Source organism: Mauremys reevesii, linkage group 3 (genome assembly GCF_016161935.1).
Source record: "Mauremys reevesii isolate NIE-2019 linkage group 3, ASM1616193v1, whole genome shotgun sequence".
NCBI classification, from domain to species: domain Eukaryota; kingdom Metazoa; phylum Chordata; order Testudines; family Geoemydidae; genus Mauremys; species Mauremys reevesii.
Genome location: NC_052625.1, coordinates 54821710 through 54837828, shown reverse-complemented (window position 1 = coordinate 54837828; position 16119 = coordinate 54821710). Strand labels below are relative to the sequence as shown.

Here is a 16119-nt window from a genome sequence, read left to right as displayed (position 1 = left end):
CTTCCATTAATCTTTGACTACAGTGAGCTTCCTTGCTAAATTTCCCCCTATTCTGTTCCATATAGGTTCTTATTGCTCCCATCACTACAGTATCTGAGTGCCTTTCAATATTGCGGTTAAACCACTGCACTACCGCCAGTGCAGACCCCCCATCAGTGACACAACAACAGTGGGACTACTAGTGTGGACTGGCCACCATTGCATCATGGACTAGCCAGTGGCATTTTAACTACCTTATGATCTACACCTGCTTTGAGCAGGATTAGATGACAGAGGTAAAAATGTCAGCAGCTAGCCCTTAGTAGCTCTACTACCATTGCTACCTCCAAAGGAACTGAACTGGTGCTTAAGGAAACCATGTTAAAACCATTTTTAATATTGTTTGTGCAAGAAAGGTGTTACCTTCTTTTAACACCTTAAGTGGTTTCTGAAGCCAGCATATTCCAAACCATTCTACAAATTATGCTCTGGCACCTTGTCTGATGGGGTTAGGCTTACTACCCCAGGAAGCTACATTTAACATGTTTTCATGGCTAACATGGTTTCACACCTAGTATAAATTCCTGGACTACACAAAGAATATTGGGATCTGCAATTCTTCACCAATCCAGGGGGTGGACATTTTTGCCACTCCCAACATGGTGGTTAAAAATGCCTTAGTATTGCCAATTTCAAGTGTTCAAAAATTGTGACTCAAGTGCAAAAAAAACCATGAGATTTTACAAAGTAATGATTTGGAGGTTTCTTTTTATTTGCTTTTTGATTGTTGACCCTTTAGGGTTCGTGTTTTTAAACTGTTTCTTCAACCATAAGGTGTAGCAGAAACTTACTTTTTTAGTGAAAGCTGAGAATCTTACACAATCACAATTCTAGAATCTGAGACTTCAAGTAAAATACTCAATATTGCAAGACTCATGAGGAAGATGAGTTGGCAGCAGAGTCCTCTCTTCACTCCAGCCTTCACCATGACTACAACTAATGGAGTTACACTGGTGGAGAATTACGTGGCCTAATTTTCCTAATGTAGAAGCAGTTAAAAGAGGGCCTCTGTGCTAGGTGTTCATTTTTTGATTGTGAACTCTTTAGAGCTCTTTGTTTTGGCCTAAATACTCAGGCCAAAATTTCCAACTGTGTGCCTACACTCAAGTAATTAAGGGGGACATTTTCAAAAACACCTCAGGGACCTAGGAGCACAAATCCCATTGGCATTTTTGCTCCTTAACCCCTATAGGGTCTTTTGAAAGTCTCCTCCTAAATCCATATTTAGGTGCCTACATTAGTCACTTGGGAGTTTTAAGCATGTATTTATGTTGCAAATTTCTGGTTTCAATGCCTAATTTTAGGATTCAAAGCCTGAAAAAGTTGGCCTAAGTACCTAGATAGTAAAGCAAGGACACAGTGGAGATTACAGATAGTTGCACTGAAATCCTGCTGGTGTATCGATCACTTTGTAGGTAAATATACCGTGGAGCTTCAAACCTACATCAGCCGCAAGAAGAAAAAGCTCCCAGTTCACATGATGGCCTGGGGGTGAGATTTCAGTACGACACAAGCGGCTGCTTTGTAGTTACGGGACCGCAAAGGCTACTGCAGCCTCCTCTGCAGGCCGGGCCCAGGAGGAAGCGACCCACGGGCAGCCTCTTCTGGCTGCCCCACAGCTCCGCCCCGGCAGCCCCCGCCCTTCTTTATCGGTCTTCTCCAGACCTGCCTCTCCCGCTGCCACCCACGAGCAGCGCCCTTCCAGCCACGTGACGGGTGCCCAGCTTCCGGGTTGGCTTCCCTACGTCATCAGTATGCGCCGTGCCCGCTGCCTGCCCGGCGCGCTTCCCGTCTCGCCTGGGCCGGGGCTGCTGAGCGGGGGAAGATGGTGCTGCTGGTGCGGGAGCCGGACGCTTCTCGAGCGCAGCTAGTGCCGCTGACCCCCGGGGGCGGATCGGTGCGGGACTGGCTCCGCATTCGCTGTCGGGCACAGGTAGGCGCGGGAGGGCAGCTGGGGGCGGCCCTGCTCTGGGGGCCAGTGTCACCCGGGGCATTGGGGTGGGGCGGCAGCTGGGGAACCCCCCCTCCCGGCGCTCTGGGGGGCCGGCAGGGGAGCCCCCGCGGGAGGGGGCGAGGAGGAAGGTGATGTTGATTTGGTCTCTAAGATTCCACCGTTGTCCTGCCCGGTGTCTTGGGCCTGCTCATGGATCATTCTCTTCGCTACAAGCCCTGCCCGTGTGTGTCAGTGTGGGCTAGGTTCGAGTGTCCCGCTACTGGAGCGTTTGCTTTTGTTTGACAAACTAGAAAAATCTCTTTACCAGCAAAGACGTGAGCTTGAAGACCTGTCCCTCCCCCTCTAAATCTTCAGTCGTTGCCGTGATCACTGAAATATCAGCAGTCCCCATCCTTGCAGCTTCTTGGGCTGTTGAAGCATCAGTGACATCCTGAAACTATAATAGAAGAGACTCTGGTTTGGGGTCTTGGCAAATAAATGAGGAGTTTTTAAAGAATCAGTTCTAGTAGGGTCCTGTTGATTATTATGTTTTTCTTAATATGTACAAAACAATATCTTAGTGCAGTAGCATTTAGTGGCCCCAGCAGAGATTGGTGTCCCTTTGTGCCAAATATTGTACAAATGCATAATAAGAGCAATCTTCTTTCTCTTAAGAGTGTACAGTCTAAATAGCAAGAGAGATGAGGGAAAGATGAGGAACTGAGACACAAGATATTATGTGATGTGCCTAAAGTTGCACGGGAAATCTGTGGCAGAGTAAGGAACTGAGCCCAGATCTCTTGAGTCCACATCTGGTGCCATAAATATAAGAACATTATTTCTCTCAATTTACAAATGATGGCTTGCCATAGCCAAAGACTACCTTCTTAAAAAAAAAATCCAGTTTTGTATCCTCTTCCACCTTCACAGCCTTAGGGAGAACAGCAAGGTTTGCACTCCCAACATCTGCAGGTGACAGCAGTGAAATCTTTCACTCTTTCTGGCCAGCTACATCAGACATGCTCTGCCCACTTGCCATGCAGGGAGCCAGGAATCTCTGATCTCTTCTTCCTACAATTACTGGAGGAGCTGACAATGCACTAGAAAAAATTTGACATCCTGGGGTTGTGGGTATCTTCTTTCTTTCCTCTGATTGCCCTAGATGAGTGCAAGAAGAGGAAGTGCTTATTTTATTTTTTGGCTAATACAAAGTTTAAGCACCTCTAGTAAGTGATATAAAGTGCATTTTAACAGTGGAATTCATTTGTAGGTGAATGTAAACTACTCTGTAAGCACCTTTAACCTTCATTAATAACTTGAATTGAAAATATACCCTACACTTTGTACTTTAATTTCAGTTCATCAAGTGAGTTACTCATAACTTTATTTAAAAATGTATTTGTAATTTTTAAGGTTATACATATTCAGTGAATGATTGGGGGTCTTAGAAAGCTTCTTCTTTGTTTTTAATTTCTTATATAAAAGGAGATAAAAAGCCTATTCTCCTTTTATTGTTTTAAAATGGATTACGCAGACTGATCAAAATCCGTTTTTATAGACGGAATGTTTTTGTTTCTAGGGCATTCCTGAGGACAGTTTCTATGTGAAATGTAATGGACGACTGGTTGATACTGAAGACTTACTACAGGATGGAGTTGTTTATAGTCTGGAGCCAAGACTTTGTGGTGGAAAAGGAGGTTAGTTGCTGATGCTGCATGGGGGACTGTCAGATTTTTTATGTATTAGAGTCTAGGGGTAAAATTTCAGAAGCTCCCAAGGGATTTGAGAAACTAAATTTCAATGAAAATCAACAGGCGTTAGGCTCCTCAGTCACTTGGATGTTTTTGAAAAGTTCACCCTAAACCATGACCTTTGGAGGTTCTTAGCTTATTTTATTCCACAATAAACTTGTGAGTCAGAAAAATCCTTGATAGCCAGAACCCCCTCATTCTAAGATTTCATGGCCATAAAGCTCATCACAGAATCTACCACTTGCCATCCAGTCCTGCTCCAGAATTCAGGCTTTCATTTAAAAAAAAACAACCTTTATGATCATAAACATGTGAAGTGAGTGTAACTGATGCAGTGTTGGTTTCCTGAGTCTGCAGTGCAGACAATCTGAAATTGTCAAGTTTAGGTTTCACAGGTACCATTTAAATGTCAAAATAAACTGTTTCTGCTAAAAAGTAATTATCAGTGAAAGATTCAACTATAATGTTTATCGCACAAACTCAAATTGCCTCCCAGACGGTTAAGTTTCAAAAGACCCAGCTGCCTACTGCTCAGCTGCCAGAACAACCCATTTCCCTTTCAATAACTGCATTAAATATATTGTTTATCATCAATACAAAGATATGCACTGCTCTGAAACACTGAAATGTAGGCACATTATAAAACTGAATTTAATAACAAAATTAAGCAGGTTACTGGACTAATTATATTTTCATATTTGATAGATCAATGCAGTCATAGTAAAATGTTCAGTAAAGTTCCCCAGCGTTTCCTATCTGCAGGGCACAGAAATCAAGGGGGCTTCCTTTAGAATTCTGGTCCAGCTTGCTACACCATGTTTATAGAATCAGGCAGAATGAAAGTAAATACTGCTTCTGTGACCTTTTTAATCCCCCCCGAAGACAACTGGCTGCTGACATCTGTTTATAACTTCCAAACACCTACTGTCATGCCTACCAGCTTCTACTCTACTGTGACAATCTAGCATGCGTCATTCTGTGATGTCACAGTTGCCATTGGAGCCCTGCGGGGCCTAGTCAACTAAATAGTATTTTGTCAAAATCATACTGTTGGCCTTGTCAAGTACATCTGTTTGAGTTTTAAAATGAAAATGTGGGGTAAAACAAGGCACTCAGTCTCTGAAGGCCTGCTTAATGGTCCCTTTGGGCTCAAAATCAGTCACAGAGAAACCGAAAAGTTTATGTTAGGGCTTGGGAGCATTGCCCTTGACTTCAATAGGAGCAGAATTGGGCCTAGGTTTAGAAAATAGCTCTCGCTCTCCTTTTTTTTTTTTTTTTTTTAAGAATATAAAATCCAATGAAACCTGTATATAAGCAACTTCCTCACAAGTGTCTGTTTGGAATAAAGCTTTGCAAAATTCTATTCACCTTTGGCAATAGTTTGTTTTAATAGGAGAGTGAATAGGTGACTCTCTTATTGTATGGGCCTGGTAAATTTCCGTGGCATTTTTTTCAAGGCTGCTTTAAAGGATCTTCAAGGATTCTAGTACAGTTTTGTTCAACTTGTAGTTAAAGAATAGTGTAATAAATGGCACTTACATAGTATTTTAAAGCTCTGTGCTGACATTAATCCTCACTGTGTTTCTTCACAGTAGTTAGGTAAGTATTATCCGTAACTGGTGAGCGGGTGGGATTGAGACAGAAGTTAAGTGACATGACAAGAGCAAGATGTGGCAGAGGTGTAAGTAGAACTCTAACATTACTGGGTTTCCACCAGATCACATTGCTTTATGTGACTACCTCTCTTGGGCAATTATTTTTTGTTGGCACTCTGCAAAATCCAGGCTATAGCCTACAAAAATCATTTCCCCAGCCCCTGTGCAGGTGTCATCAATATATGGGGGTCATGATAATGGTCCCAGTGGGTAGATTGGGTCTCCCCTGGATAGATGGGAGAGGAGGCTCAAGTGTTCGTGTTATGGAAAAGATTGAGAACCACTGTGCTAGAGGACTCCAGTAGCCTGTAGTATCAGGAATACATCTTATAGGGATATCAGTAGCTCAGGAATCCAGCTGGCATGACTTCAGGAGAGCTAAAATTAAAAGATAGTTTAAACTTAGTTATACCTTGAATGCCTCTCTTTGACTTGATGTTTGAGACATTCAGCTCAATAATATATTTATCGCATTGTATCTGTTAAATATTTACAGCTCATCTTTGGCCTCAGTTATTCTGAGAGAAAGCAAGTCGCTACACTTTCAGTATCTCTTTCTTCACTAATGGTGGGACTAACAAGATTTTTTTTCTCTAGTATATGATGTCTCATTACCTTGATCTCTGTTACTGGGATGTGGGGAGGAAGGGGAAGAGCTATTTTTAAAAACTGTAATGGTCCTGATCCTGTAGATCTCCCTATTACAACTTTGTAGCTGACTTCTGGTAACTTTTCAGGTTTTGGATCTATGCTCCGAGCACTTGGTGCTCAAATTGAAAAGACGACGAATCGAGAGGCTTGCCGAGATCTTAGTGGAAGGAGACTACGAGACGTTAACCACGAAAAAGCGTGAGGCATTTACTTTCTCAGAAATATCATTATAAAATACAGTAACCTATTTTTCATTGTTAGAAGAGGTCAAACGAGAGGCTGTTATAGTCAGAATAATGAAACTTTATGGATATTAGAAGGAGCTTTTAGCTCTTTGAAACCCTTAGCACAATATGGATAGAAGCCAGGAGGAGTCAACTGTCTGCTTGAAGAGTATATAGCTAGTGCAAATTAAAGGTGACCATACTGCAACTTGTTTGTGACATGCTTGTCTGCACCTCTTGTAAGTGTTTCTCAGGGGGTAGAAGAATGTTCTCAAACAAAAGAAAAATTATAGGATCCTCAAAGCACACTACCCTGTAGCTGCAGGCCAGAGAGCTGTGGAGCCCATCATAAGTCTATCTTGCATAAATAAACACTTCTCCCTCCTGTAGTGAAATTTCCATGAGTTTCTGCAGGGTGCAGCTTTTTTTATGACTAACTCACTTATTTCCTGTCCTCTTCCTTTTTCTGTCCCCATCAGTGAGTGAAAGTGTTCTGTAACTGCAGAGCAATAATCATTGTTAGATTAAAATGACTGACTGGTTCCTATTTCCTGGACCTTTTTTTTCCTCTGTAGAATGGCTGAGTGGGTGAAGCAGCAAGCAGAGCGAGAAGCAGAAAAAGAACAGAGACGCCTGGAAAGGCTGCAGCGTAAACTTGCAGAACCAAAGCACTTTTTCACTAATCCAGACTACCAGCAACAGTGTCACGAGATGGCTGAGCGCCTAGAGGATTCAGTCCTTAAAGGTACTACTGAGCACTTGGAATGACACCTTAAAATAACCATTATCAGTCAACATAGGACTGTTTTCTATCATATTTTATTAAAATATGGCCGTTTGAATTAACACTATTTGAGAAATTGTTACTGATCTTAAATATTGTGGGCTTTGTATTCTGTATTGTAATTGAAATTGATATATTTGAAAATGTAGAAAAACATCCAAAAGTATTTAATAAATGTCAATTGGTATTCTATAGTTTAATAGTGCCATTTAATCACAATTCATTTTTTTTAATCACGATGAATTTTGAGTTAATCGCGTGAGTTAAGTGTGATTGATCAACAGCCCTACTTCTGATGAAAACCATAGAACTAGGTTTTCCTCCTTTGAATAAAATTAATTGGAATATTATACAAAAGTTGCAACACAGATACAAATGATGTATCATTTTACACCAAGGTAATCTACAGGTAGGCTACATGAGTCCCAGGTTAGCAGCAGTGCCATCAAGAACTCTTTGAAGATGCTGATAGGAGCTTAGTAAGAATCATATGTAAACTTTTTTGTAGTAAAAAGATCATAGGTTAACACATTTTATGGAGAGTTTAGAAACTGAATATAATCTAATAAAATATCTGGATTACACAAGTGTCCTTTGCAGTTACTTTGTTTATCCACTGATTGTTACCCTGTTGGGAGGTTCAGCAGGGGCACAAGAAGGGCTCTCTCCAGTACAGGATTGACGCTCTACTCATGCGGGGAAGCTTTTGCTGCCCACACTATGCCTGTTCTGAGTTTATGTGGAAGACTTCACACTCCAAGGCTCTCAGTGCAGCACCTTCCATGAATACTAAGAAAGACATCTCACATATTTATGGAAAGTAACTGGAACCATAGAGTTCTCCTTGAGCAGCTATTAGGAGCTTTAAAATCTTCTTCCATGGACTTGGTAATCGCATAACAACCTAACAGTAGAATAAATCTGCAAAGGTACTAAACTTTTAACTTTGCTTTGAAGGAATGCAGGCCTCTTCCAGTAAGATGGTATCTCCAGAAACCAGTGATTGTCGGAAGCGCCCAATTGAGTCTGAAAAGAGTGAAGGAAAATTTAGGAAAAGACAGTGTTTTTGGTAAGTGTTATGGCTTAAACAAGCTTTGTAAAGAATAAGAAAAGCAATAGATAATTACCAAGGGGAAATGATCACTTTTTGTACCACTGGTACAGATTTAAAAATGAAATTAAATACTATTTTAACTAATCACCAGTAAAAGTCAGACAGCTGAGCACTCCCAGGAACAGTGCTACCGCCATTGTACAGGCACCAAGGAAATTTAATCTGAAGGGGCTTTGACCCCTCTCATCTTTCCCTCATACAGTTGCACCTCACTTAACATCATCCCGGTTAATGTTGTTTTGTCAATGATCTATTAGAGAACATACTCATTTAAAGTTGCGCTACGTTTGCTTATAGCCATTTGGCCGTGTTGGCTTGGAACCAGAGTGGGCTGGCAGCCCCCCTATCAGCTCCCCTCCAGCACCATCCAGCACCTCCCACCTGCTGTTGGCCCTGCAGATCAGCAACTCCTCCCTCCCCACGCCTCCTGCCTGCAGCAATCAGCTGTTTCCTGGCATTCAGGAGCCTCTGGGAGAGAGCGGGAAGGAGCGAGGATGCGGCACGCAGACTCCCCCCTCCCGCCTGCAGCAATCAACTGTTTCACGGCATTCAGGAGACTGGGGGGACCGGGGAAGAGCGAGGACACGGCATGCTCGGAGTAGGGAGGGGGTGGAGCAGGGGCAGGAAGAGGCGGGGCAGGGGCCTTGGGGCAAGGGATGGAGTGGGGGCAGGCCTAGAGTTACGTACCCCCAGCTCTTTGGAAAGAACAGCAAAAGGAGCAGCCAAATGATTCACCCTCTGACTCCACCACCTCAACCAAGCTTCACAATCATCATTGCTGAGTATGGTATTACATTGTTTGTTTAAAATTGTTTAAAACTTATACTATATATGTATATAATGTCTTTTGTCGGGCGAAAAAAAATTCCCTGGAACCTAGGCCACCACACCCCCCCCTTTACATTAATTCTTATGGGGAAATTGGATTTGTTTAACTTAGTTTCGCTTAACGTTTTATTTTTCAAAAACATAACTACAGTGTTAAGTGAGGAGTTACTGTACTAGTTCACGCCCTGCTGCCTCCTGTGCCCTTCCCTCATCAGTATACATCTGGATAATTAAACTGGGCTCAATCTTTTCCTACCTTATGTAACTAGAAGACTTTTTTGACCCCTTTAATCTTCTCACACTCCAGTTTATTCATCTTTCATAGAGAAAACAGTGGGAGAATCCTAAATTGTTCTGTTCTTTTAACAAAATGAGTTTTTGAATTCTATTATTTAAAATGATGATGAACTAGAATGATTAGACATAGTAAAGATGCTCATGTGGCTAAAGGTCTGCCACGTGGCAGTAGTAGATTGGGCTCATTCTTTACTAGGAGTGCTTCAGAAAGTGTATCTGGCTCCTGAGGGAGTGCTTGGAGTTATATATAGTAACAGTGACTTCTACCCTTTTGAGTGCATGAATTAAATTGGTTTGGAGACAATCCAGTCTAGTCCTCCTTTGCTAGGCTAGTACAGTGACCCCTTTTGGGCACGTGAAGGGGAAAGTAACTCTGGTTAAAAAATTGTAATTAAAAAGTGTTGTTTGTGACAGGATGGGTGTGGAGGGACTGTCAGATCCCGAGAGCTCTGGTGATGGTGATAGTGAAGATGATTCTCCTAGCATGGCAGAAGGTAGTTGGCAATCAACTGGCAGCCATGTTGAAAAGACTGAACTCACGAGTGAGTGGCCCAGTAGCTCAGAGGATTCCATCGGATGCAGTTCAACCTCCAATGCTACTGAGAAATCGCAGGAACAACTAGAAGATCTTGGAAAAGATCTACCAGAGAAGGTGCCTGCAGGTGGTCAGACTGAAACTCCAGCAGCTGATGAAAAAAATGAAGCAGCAAAGACCCTGAAGGATGGGGAGCAAGAGACTGTTTCAGCTACTCAGCAGGAAACAAGCCAGTTGCAGAGCACAGTAAGCAGTACTAAATTTGAATGTCAAGAGATGGACCTATTGCTGCTTTTTCCTCACTGCCCATCATCTATCTTTGGACCACTTTTTCTATCATCCAGTTAGTGAATCACCTACCGAACTGACATAAAGGGACCCGGCCAAAGTAGTTGAGTCTAAAAATTAACTTGCCTTGATGGTTCTCATGATAATTTGCATTTCTAAAGAATGCTCACTCTGGGCTCTAAATAGCTCCTTATAGCAGCTCAAAACAATTCCCAAGTCACTGCATGTACTCCTTGAAAACAAATTGGCTTAGATATGCTAGATCAGGGGTCTCCAACACGCGTCCGGCCCACGGAGTTATTTGCTGCGGCCTGCCAAGCTCCCTGTGTGCCCCCCCCCAAAGTTATTTCCTGCGGCCGCCATCCCCCCCTTCCGCTCCAGCGTGCGGCATCTCTGCTCCTCTGCCTACTTCCAGGCACTTCTCGCCGCCAAACAGCTGTTTGGTGGCACTTAGCACTTTCCAGGGGGGAGGAGCGGGGAGCTGCACGCTTAGGGAAGGAGGCAGGGCAGGGGTGGGGCCTCATGGAAGGGGTGTGTGTGTGGCTTTTGTACCTTTTATATGATGTGGCCCTTGAGCCAATGTGCTAGTCTTCATGTGGCCCTCGTGGTGATTTGAGTTTGAGATCCCTGTGCTAGACCCTCTTATGATCTGTATGCAAGAGTCCTGTTCTGCAGTTAGAGGCAAGGATCAAAGAGACCAGAATTCTTGAGGCAAGAATTCCAGTATGATAAATTATCAAATCAGTTTTTTGGCTTACTGCAATGTGTTCCTTAGCTCTTGGGAAATGTAGGATATTTAGAAAAGAAACTTTCCTTCTCTAAACTACTCCACATCTAAGTAAACTGCGCTCTTTTAATTGAGGAGTAAGTACACTTGACTGTCATCAGGGAAGCACAATAAACGCAAACTGAACAATGCATCTCTGTTGCTATTGTAAATTGATCTAGAAGAGATCCAAAATATATCAAACATAAAAATCCTGTTAACTTCTATCATGTTTGTTTAGAATACACTTATCTGTCAGAAGGGGTTTGTCTCTAAACATCTGATGAGTATGGAAGTGTATAGTGGGCTTTGGTTTGCCTTTTGTATGGCTATTCATTCAGTAGAAGTATTCATAAAAAACCTACTAGTGTGCCTGGGCTCCTGCAGGGGATGGTAACTAGAATACTCCCTAAGTGTCTATATTGCCTCAGTATCATGTGGTCCATATATCTATTGGTGAGGTGACATTAAGTGATCATTATACTAGTGTCTTGAGACCACTTAATTATCTTGAATACAATATTACCCTGAAGCCATCACCTTCACTCAACTGAAAAATCCCACTGGTTAGGACAGGAGGAAGGTCAATGAAAGATGCATCCTGCACTATGGACTAAATGTAGCCATGTACTAGTTCTAATGGAAACTAATACCAGAGAGGGTCCTCCACTGACATGCATCGCAAAACCCCAGTGAGTTCAGCACTGGAACCAAAGCAGTAATGCCTCAGATTGTAACTGGAGTGATAGGTCATGGGGGAATGTTAATCTCTGAGATAGCCCTAAACATGCTAGGACCTGGCTATCCATGTCTAACTGCTCTCAACTATCTGTTCTCTCTCTGTCCTGAAGGAGTTAGGCACTTCTTGTGAGTGTCTTCTCTTCTCTCCCACAAGTGTAGCCAGAGATCATCACCTTTGAGTGAAAAGTTCTTCCTCTGGGAAAATATAGTCTACTTTGTAGGATGAAAGATTTTCCGGCTCACTGTATCAGGTTTGGTCACATCATCTGTAAGTGTAGGTTGACCTTAATATTCATCCTTGAAGGTAACCTAAGTTAGAAGTTAGTCACTTGGAGCTTTTATTTAGAGCAGACAAGCCAATTGACTAGTTTATCTATCTTGGTTTTCTCTTATATAAACACTTCAGTGTGGTGCTTGGACAAACCACCTTAGATGTGGCTGCGTTTACAAATCTTGGTGGAAGAGCAGATTTAAAGGAAACAATGAATCCATTATCTCAACAGTGGAGTAACCTGCTTACTCATATTTCCTTAATAGATGGGAAGTTCAGAGTCTTATGAAAGCTCATTCAGTCACATCACTGACATGGTATATTACTTGGTTGAATTTTTGTCGGCTACGTGAGAGGCCTGGATTAGCTTTCTAGCCAATGAAAACTTGATTTTCAGCCTTAAACTCTGCAGAGTCTTTATTAGTCACAGTAATATGTTTGGATGCATTCATTCCAAAGAGTTGAATCTTGACAATTGGCAAGTAAGTGAACAAACACAATTGAATGAGGGGAAAACCCATCACAAAATGTACTTCAGTTTTTAACAGGTGTAGTTCAGTTAACTGAAACTTTGTAGTATACATTTGAGTGCACAGTAGGAACCATCTTAAACGGGATATTTGCAGCACTGCAGTGTTTTATCTTTCCCTCATTATTTGCAGCGTTCCCTCCTCTTAGAACGGGGAACTTCACCAATGGCATAGTAAATTCTTCTTGCAGTTGGCAAATATTATGATGGTGCCCACTGCATTTTGTAAAAGTAGTGACTATAGTAATAAGACCTCATAACAGCTCCACTCGATGCTAAGACACAGCCAGATGACTTTTTTTTTTTGTATGCATAGCTTGGCAGTGTGCAATACTGTACAGAATCAGACCCTGTTCTTAAGTAAACACTTAGTGCTGGGTATTGCGCCGACAAATGAGTGGTCTCATTTCAGTCACTGGGACTGTTTATTATTAAGTCCCTTTTGTTAACTCCAGCGTGATACTTCATAGACAGCACTATGCTTGTTAATAAGGGGTGTAAGAGTTGTCCCAAATTCCATATTCAGTTCAGTGGATACTAATAAATTGCATTGATTTGAATCTTCCTAGAAGTTGAAGATGCCGATTTTCTTCAGCTAAGGCATGGTTTGTGTCAGCTATGCTATGTGTCAAAATAAGATGCACTCCTAGAACTTTACTCTTCCCTAAACACCTTATAAAAAGAGAATATTTTGTCTGCAGTTCTTGTAACTTCAGGGTGGTTGCAACAGAAATGTAGGCTGTCCCACCCTCTTTCCTGCTATTCATGGTGACTATTTCATCTGGGCTGTATTCTGAATGAAGAAGGCTTATAGCTTTATGTCCTGGATAGTGGATGGCCTGTGCAACTGAAGGATAAGGCTGTTGAACTGCTAAGTGTTTAAGAATTCTCTGTTCGTGCGATTATTTATCTTTCTTCCAAAGAACAAGAAGATAAGAACAGGTCACTTGTTTTTATTTCAAGTTTGTTCAGCCCTCTCTTACAGACAGACTGTTCAAATTAGTGGTCAGAGTTTGTCTATGGTATTTTGGCAGGATAACTTAGAAATATAGTTGTCTGTAGATCACAAAAAGGAGCCTTAGATTACTGGAATTCAAGTTTAATCGTGAAAATATCCCACTTACTTACAGATGTTTAATTATATTGTCACACTTTGAAAGTGTTTGGGTGACTTCCAAATAAGCCTGGAGTAGTAGTCTTCTGTAAAATGAATTCTTGTTGGAGACCAAATGAGCATAAGCCAAGAAGAGCATATTGTTAATCTGTTAAAACAATGAATTAATTGCATCTTCTCTCTGCAGGAGCCTACACGAATAGATTTGCTGGCATTCAACTCCGCTGCTGAGATGGAAGAGCTAGGATTAGAGACACTGAAGTTCGAACTGATGGCTCTGGGTCTGAAATGTGGAGGCACTTTACAGGAAAGAGCTGCGAGGCTTTTCTCAGTGAGAGGTCTCTCTAAAGACCAGATAGATCCGGCCTTGTTTGCAAAGCCCTCTAAAGGGAAAAAAAAATAAATTATATGCTATTGTTAATCTGTTTATATCTGCACACTTTAGAAAAACAGCTTCTGTTCGGTTGTCACTCTAACTTGCCACTTGCACTTGGTGTGTAGATACTCTGATTTCCATTTTTAATGGTCTTAATAAAAGTATCAGTTGTTACCGTAACACAGAGTAAATTGCATAGTAGTAAGTGCTAAGTATTAAAGAGAGCTAAAACTATAAACGGCTACATTAAATCATATAATTAACAGCACACACAGTGTCCTGGGAGGGTAGGAGAAACTGATGCTCAGAAGAGAGTGTGCTTTCCAGAAATGGATGTTCAACACTGTCAGTACCCAATTAAATAAAAGTCAAACTAACTGAGTTAATATAGGATTACTAATCAGCTTTAATCTCCAGTTAGCCCAGCTATACCCTTCAGATAGTGAAAATTTAGTTAAAACATGATTCAGCCTTGACAACTGAAATCTGTCTTGAGGGAAGGGGAAAACTGTTGTATGGATGACTTTAGATATGGATAAATACACTCTTTGTGAATTGGCTTGGTGGTGCTGTCAAGCGTTAGTATAACAGGCTAATACAAGTGAAAACATTGCCATTTTGTATGTGATATGACTTATTGGTGTAAATATGTTTTCTTCATATGAAAAGCAGTTTAATAAAGGAATCTTTATATATGAAGGTGTAGAAGAGACTCTGAATGGGGGGAAAAGGAGAATACATCACTTATAAATACTTTTGAAGTAATATGCATGAAGGAGGCAAATTAATTGGAAGACAATGTGGAGCAATGGCTTGAAGCTTAATGAGACGTCTTCCTAATAAAAGCAGAGTATGTTCTCCAGGGAGCTGGATGAAGCACTACTGTAGGTATTCTAAAGCATGTTTTATACCACAATAGTGGAGATTGCAGGACCACTCGTGACAGCCAAGTTACAGGGGCCACGTGTGAAAATCCAAGGGCCATATGCTGCCATGGATTCATGGGTGCAACTTCCATTGTCTTCAGTAGAGGTTTGTATAAAAAGATAGCAGGATAGATCCCACAAGTGGTCTTTCTGCCTGTTGCTGCCTATGAAATATGTTCTTTACCATTTTTATTTCACTTCGGCTTAAAGAGCCAGTAGAAGCAAAGAAAAGATCCTTTATGTAATGGATTGTCAACGTGTGGAATCACTGCATGAAATCACTAAAACAGCATGCAGGTATCTAATACAGAACTGGATAATCTTGACCTCTAGCACTTACACTTTGATCACAGCTGCTGGTGATCCTGCAAGAAATCCACTTACAGCCTGAATAGGACAGTTTCTGTCCTCTGCAGGAATACACTTCTTGCATAACTACTTGCCAAGGCTGCTGTAACCTCTTTCCCAGAAAACATAACATTAGGGATCTATTATCGACCACCTGACCACGACAGTAATAGCATTTCATCATCACTAAGGGAAATTAGAGAGGCTATCAAAATTAAGAACCCAATAATAGTGGGAGATTTCAATTATCCCCATATTGACTGGGAACATTTCACTTCAGGACGAAATGCAGAGAGAAAATTTCTCGATACTTTAAATGACTGCTTCATGGAGCAGCTGGTATGGGAACCCACAAGGGAAGAGGCAACTCTAGATTTAATCCTGAGTGGAGCGCAGGAGCTGGTCCAAGAGGTAACTATAGCAGGACCACTTGGAAATAGTGACCATAATACAATAACATTCAACATCCCTGTGGTGGGAAGAACATCTCAACAGCCCAACACTGGCATTTAATTTCAAAAGGGGAACTATGCAAAAATGAGGGGGTTAGTTAAACAAAAGTTAAAAGGTACAGTGACTAAAGTGAAATCCCTGCAAGCTGCATGGGTGCTTTTTAAAGACACCATAAAAGAGGCCAAACTTCAATGTATACCCCAAATTAAGAAACACAGTAAAAGAACTAAAAAAGAGCCACGGTGGCTTAACAACCATGTAAAAGAAGCAGTGAGAGATAAAAAGACTTCCTTTAAAAAGTGAAAGTCAAATCCTAGTGAGACAAATAGAAAGGAGCATAAACACTGCCAAATTAAGTGCAAGAGTATAATAAGAAAAGCCAAAGAGGAGTTTGAAGAACGACTAGCCAAAAACTCCAAAGGTAATAACAAAATGTTTTTAAGTACATCAGAAGCAAGAAGCCTGCTAAACAACCAGTGGGGCCCCTTGATGATCA

General features: G+C 41.5%; 1 protein-coding gene and 1 long non-coding RNA gene across 2 annotated transcripts in view; one reads left to right on the top strand and one right to left on the bottom strand.

Annotated features, from left to right (window-relative positions):
* The first annotated feature begins 1727 nt into the window (after positions 1-1727).
* SDE2 (SDE2 telomere maintenance homolog) lies at positions 1728-14595 on the top strand. The gene is made up of 7 exons (XM_039532133.1): positions 1728-1972; positions 3552-3669; positions 6116-6227; positions 6829-6998; positions 7995-8106; positions 9691-10057; positions 13708-14595. Exons 1-7 carry the CDS (start codon positions 1865-1867, stop codon positions 13921-13923), a joined length of 1203 nt encoding a protein of 400 aa, XP_039388067.1. The 5' UTR covers positions 1728-1864; the 3' UTR covers positions 13924-14595.
* Positions 12385-16119, bottom strand: part of LOC120401900 — a 23838-nt gene continuing 20103 nt past the window's right edge. The window contains exon 3 of the long non-coding RNA XR_005596822.1: positions 12385-13903. This is a non-coding gene — a long non-coding RNA (uncharacterized LOC120401900). The remainder of the gene's footprint in view (positions 13904-16119) is intronic.

What these genes read in the sequence shown, in the direction of transcription:
- SDE2 (XM_039532133.1), top strand. Translation starts at nt 1,865, where the DNA reads ATGGTGCTGCTGGTGCGGGAGCCGGACGCTTCTCGAGCGCAGCTAGTG. An exon ending in AGGAAAAGACAGTGTTTTTG is followed by an intron (nt 8,107 to 9,690) that starts GTAAGTGTTATG and finishes TGTTTGTGACAG; the next exon opens with GATGGGTGTGGAGGGACTGT. An exon ending in CAAGCCAGTTGCAGAGCACA is followed by an intron (nt 10,058 to 13,707) that starts GTAAGCAGTACT and finishes TTCTCTCTGCAG; the next exon opens with GAGCCTACACGAATAGATTT.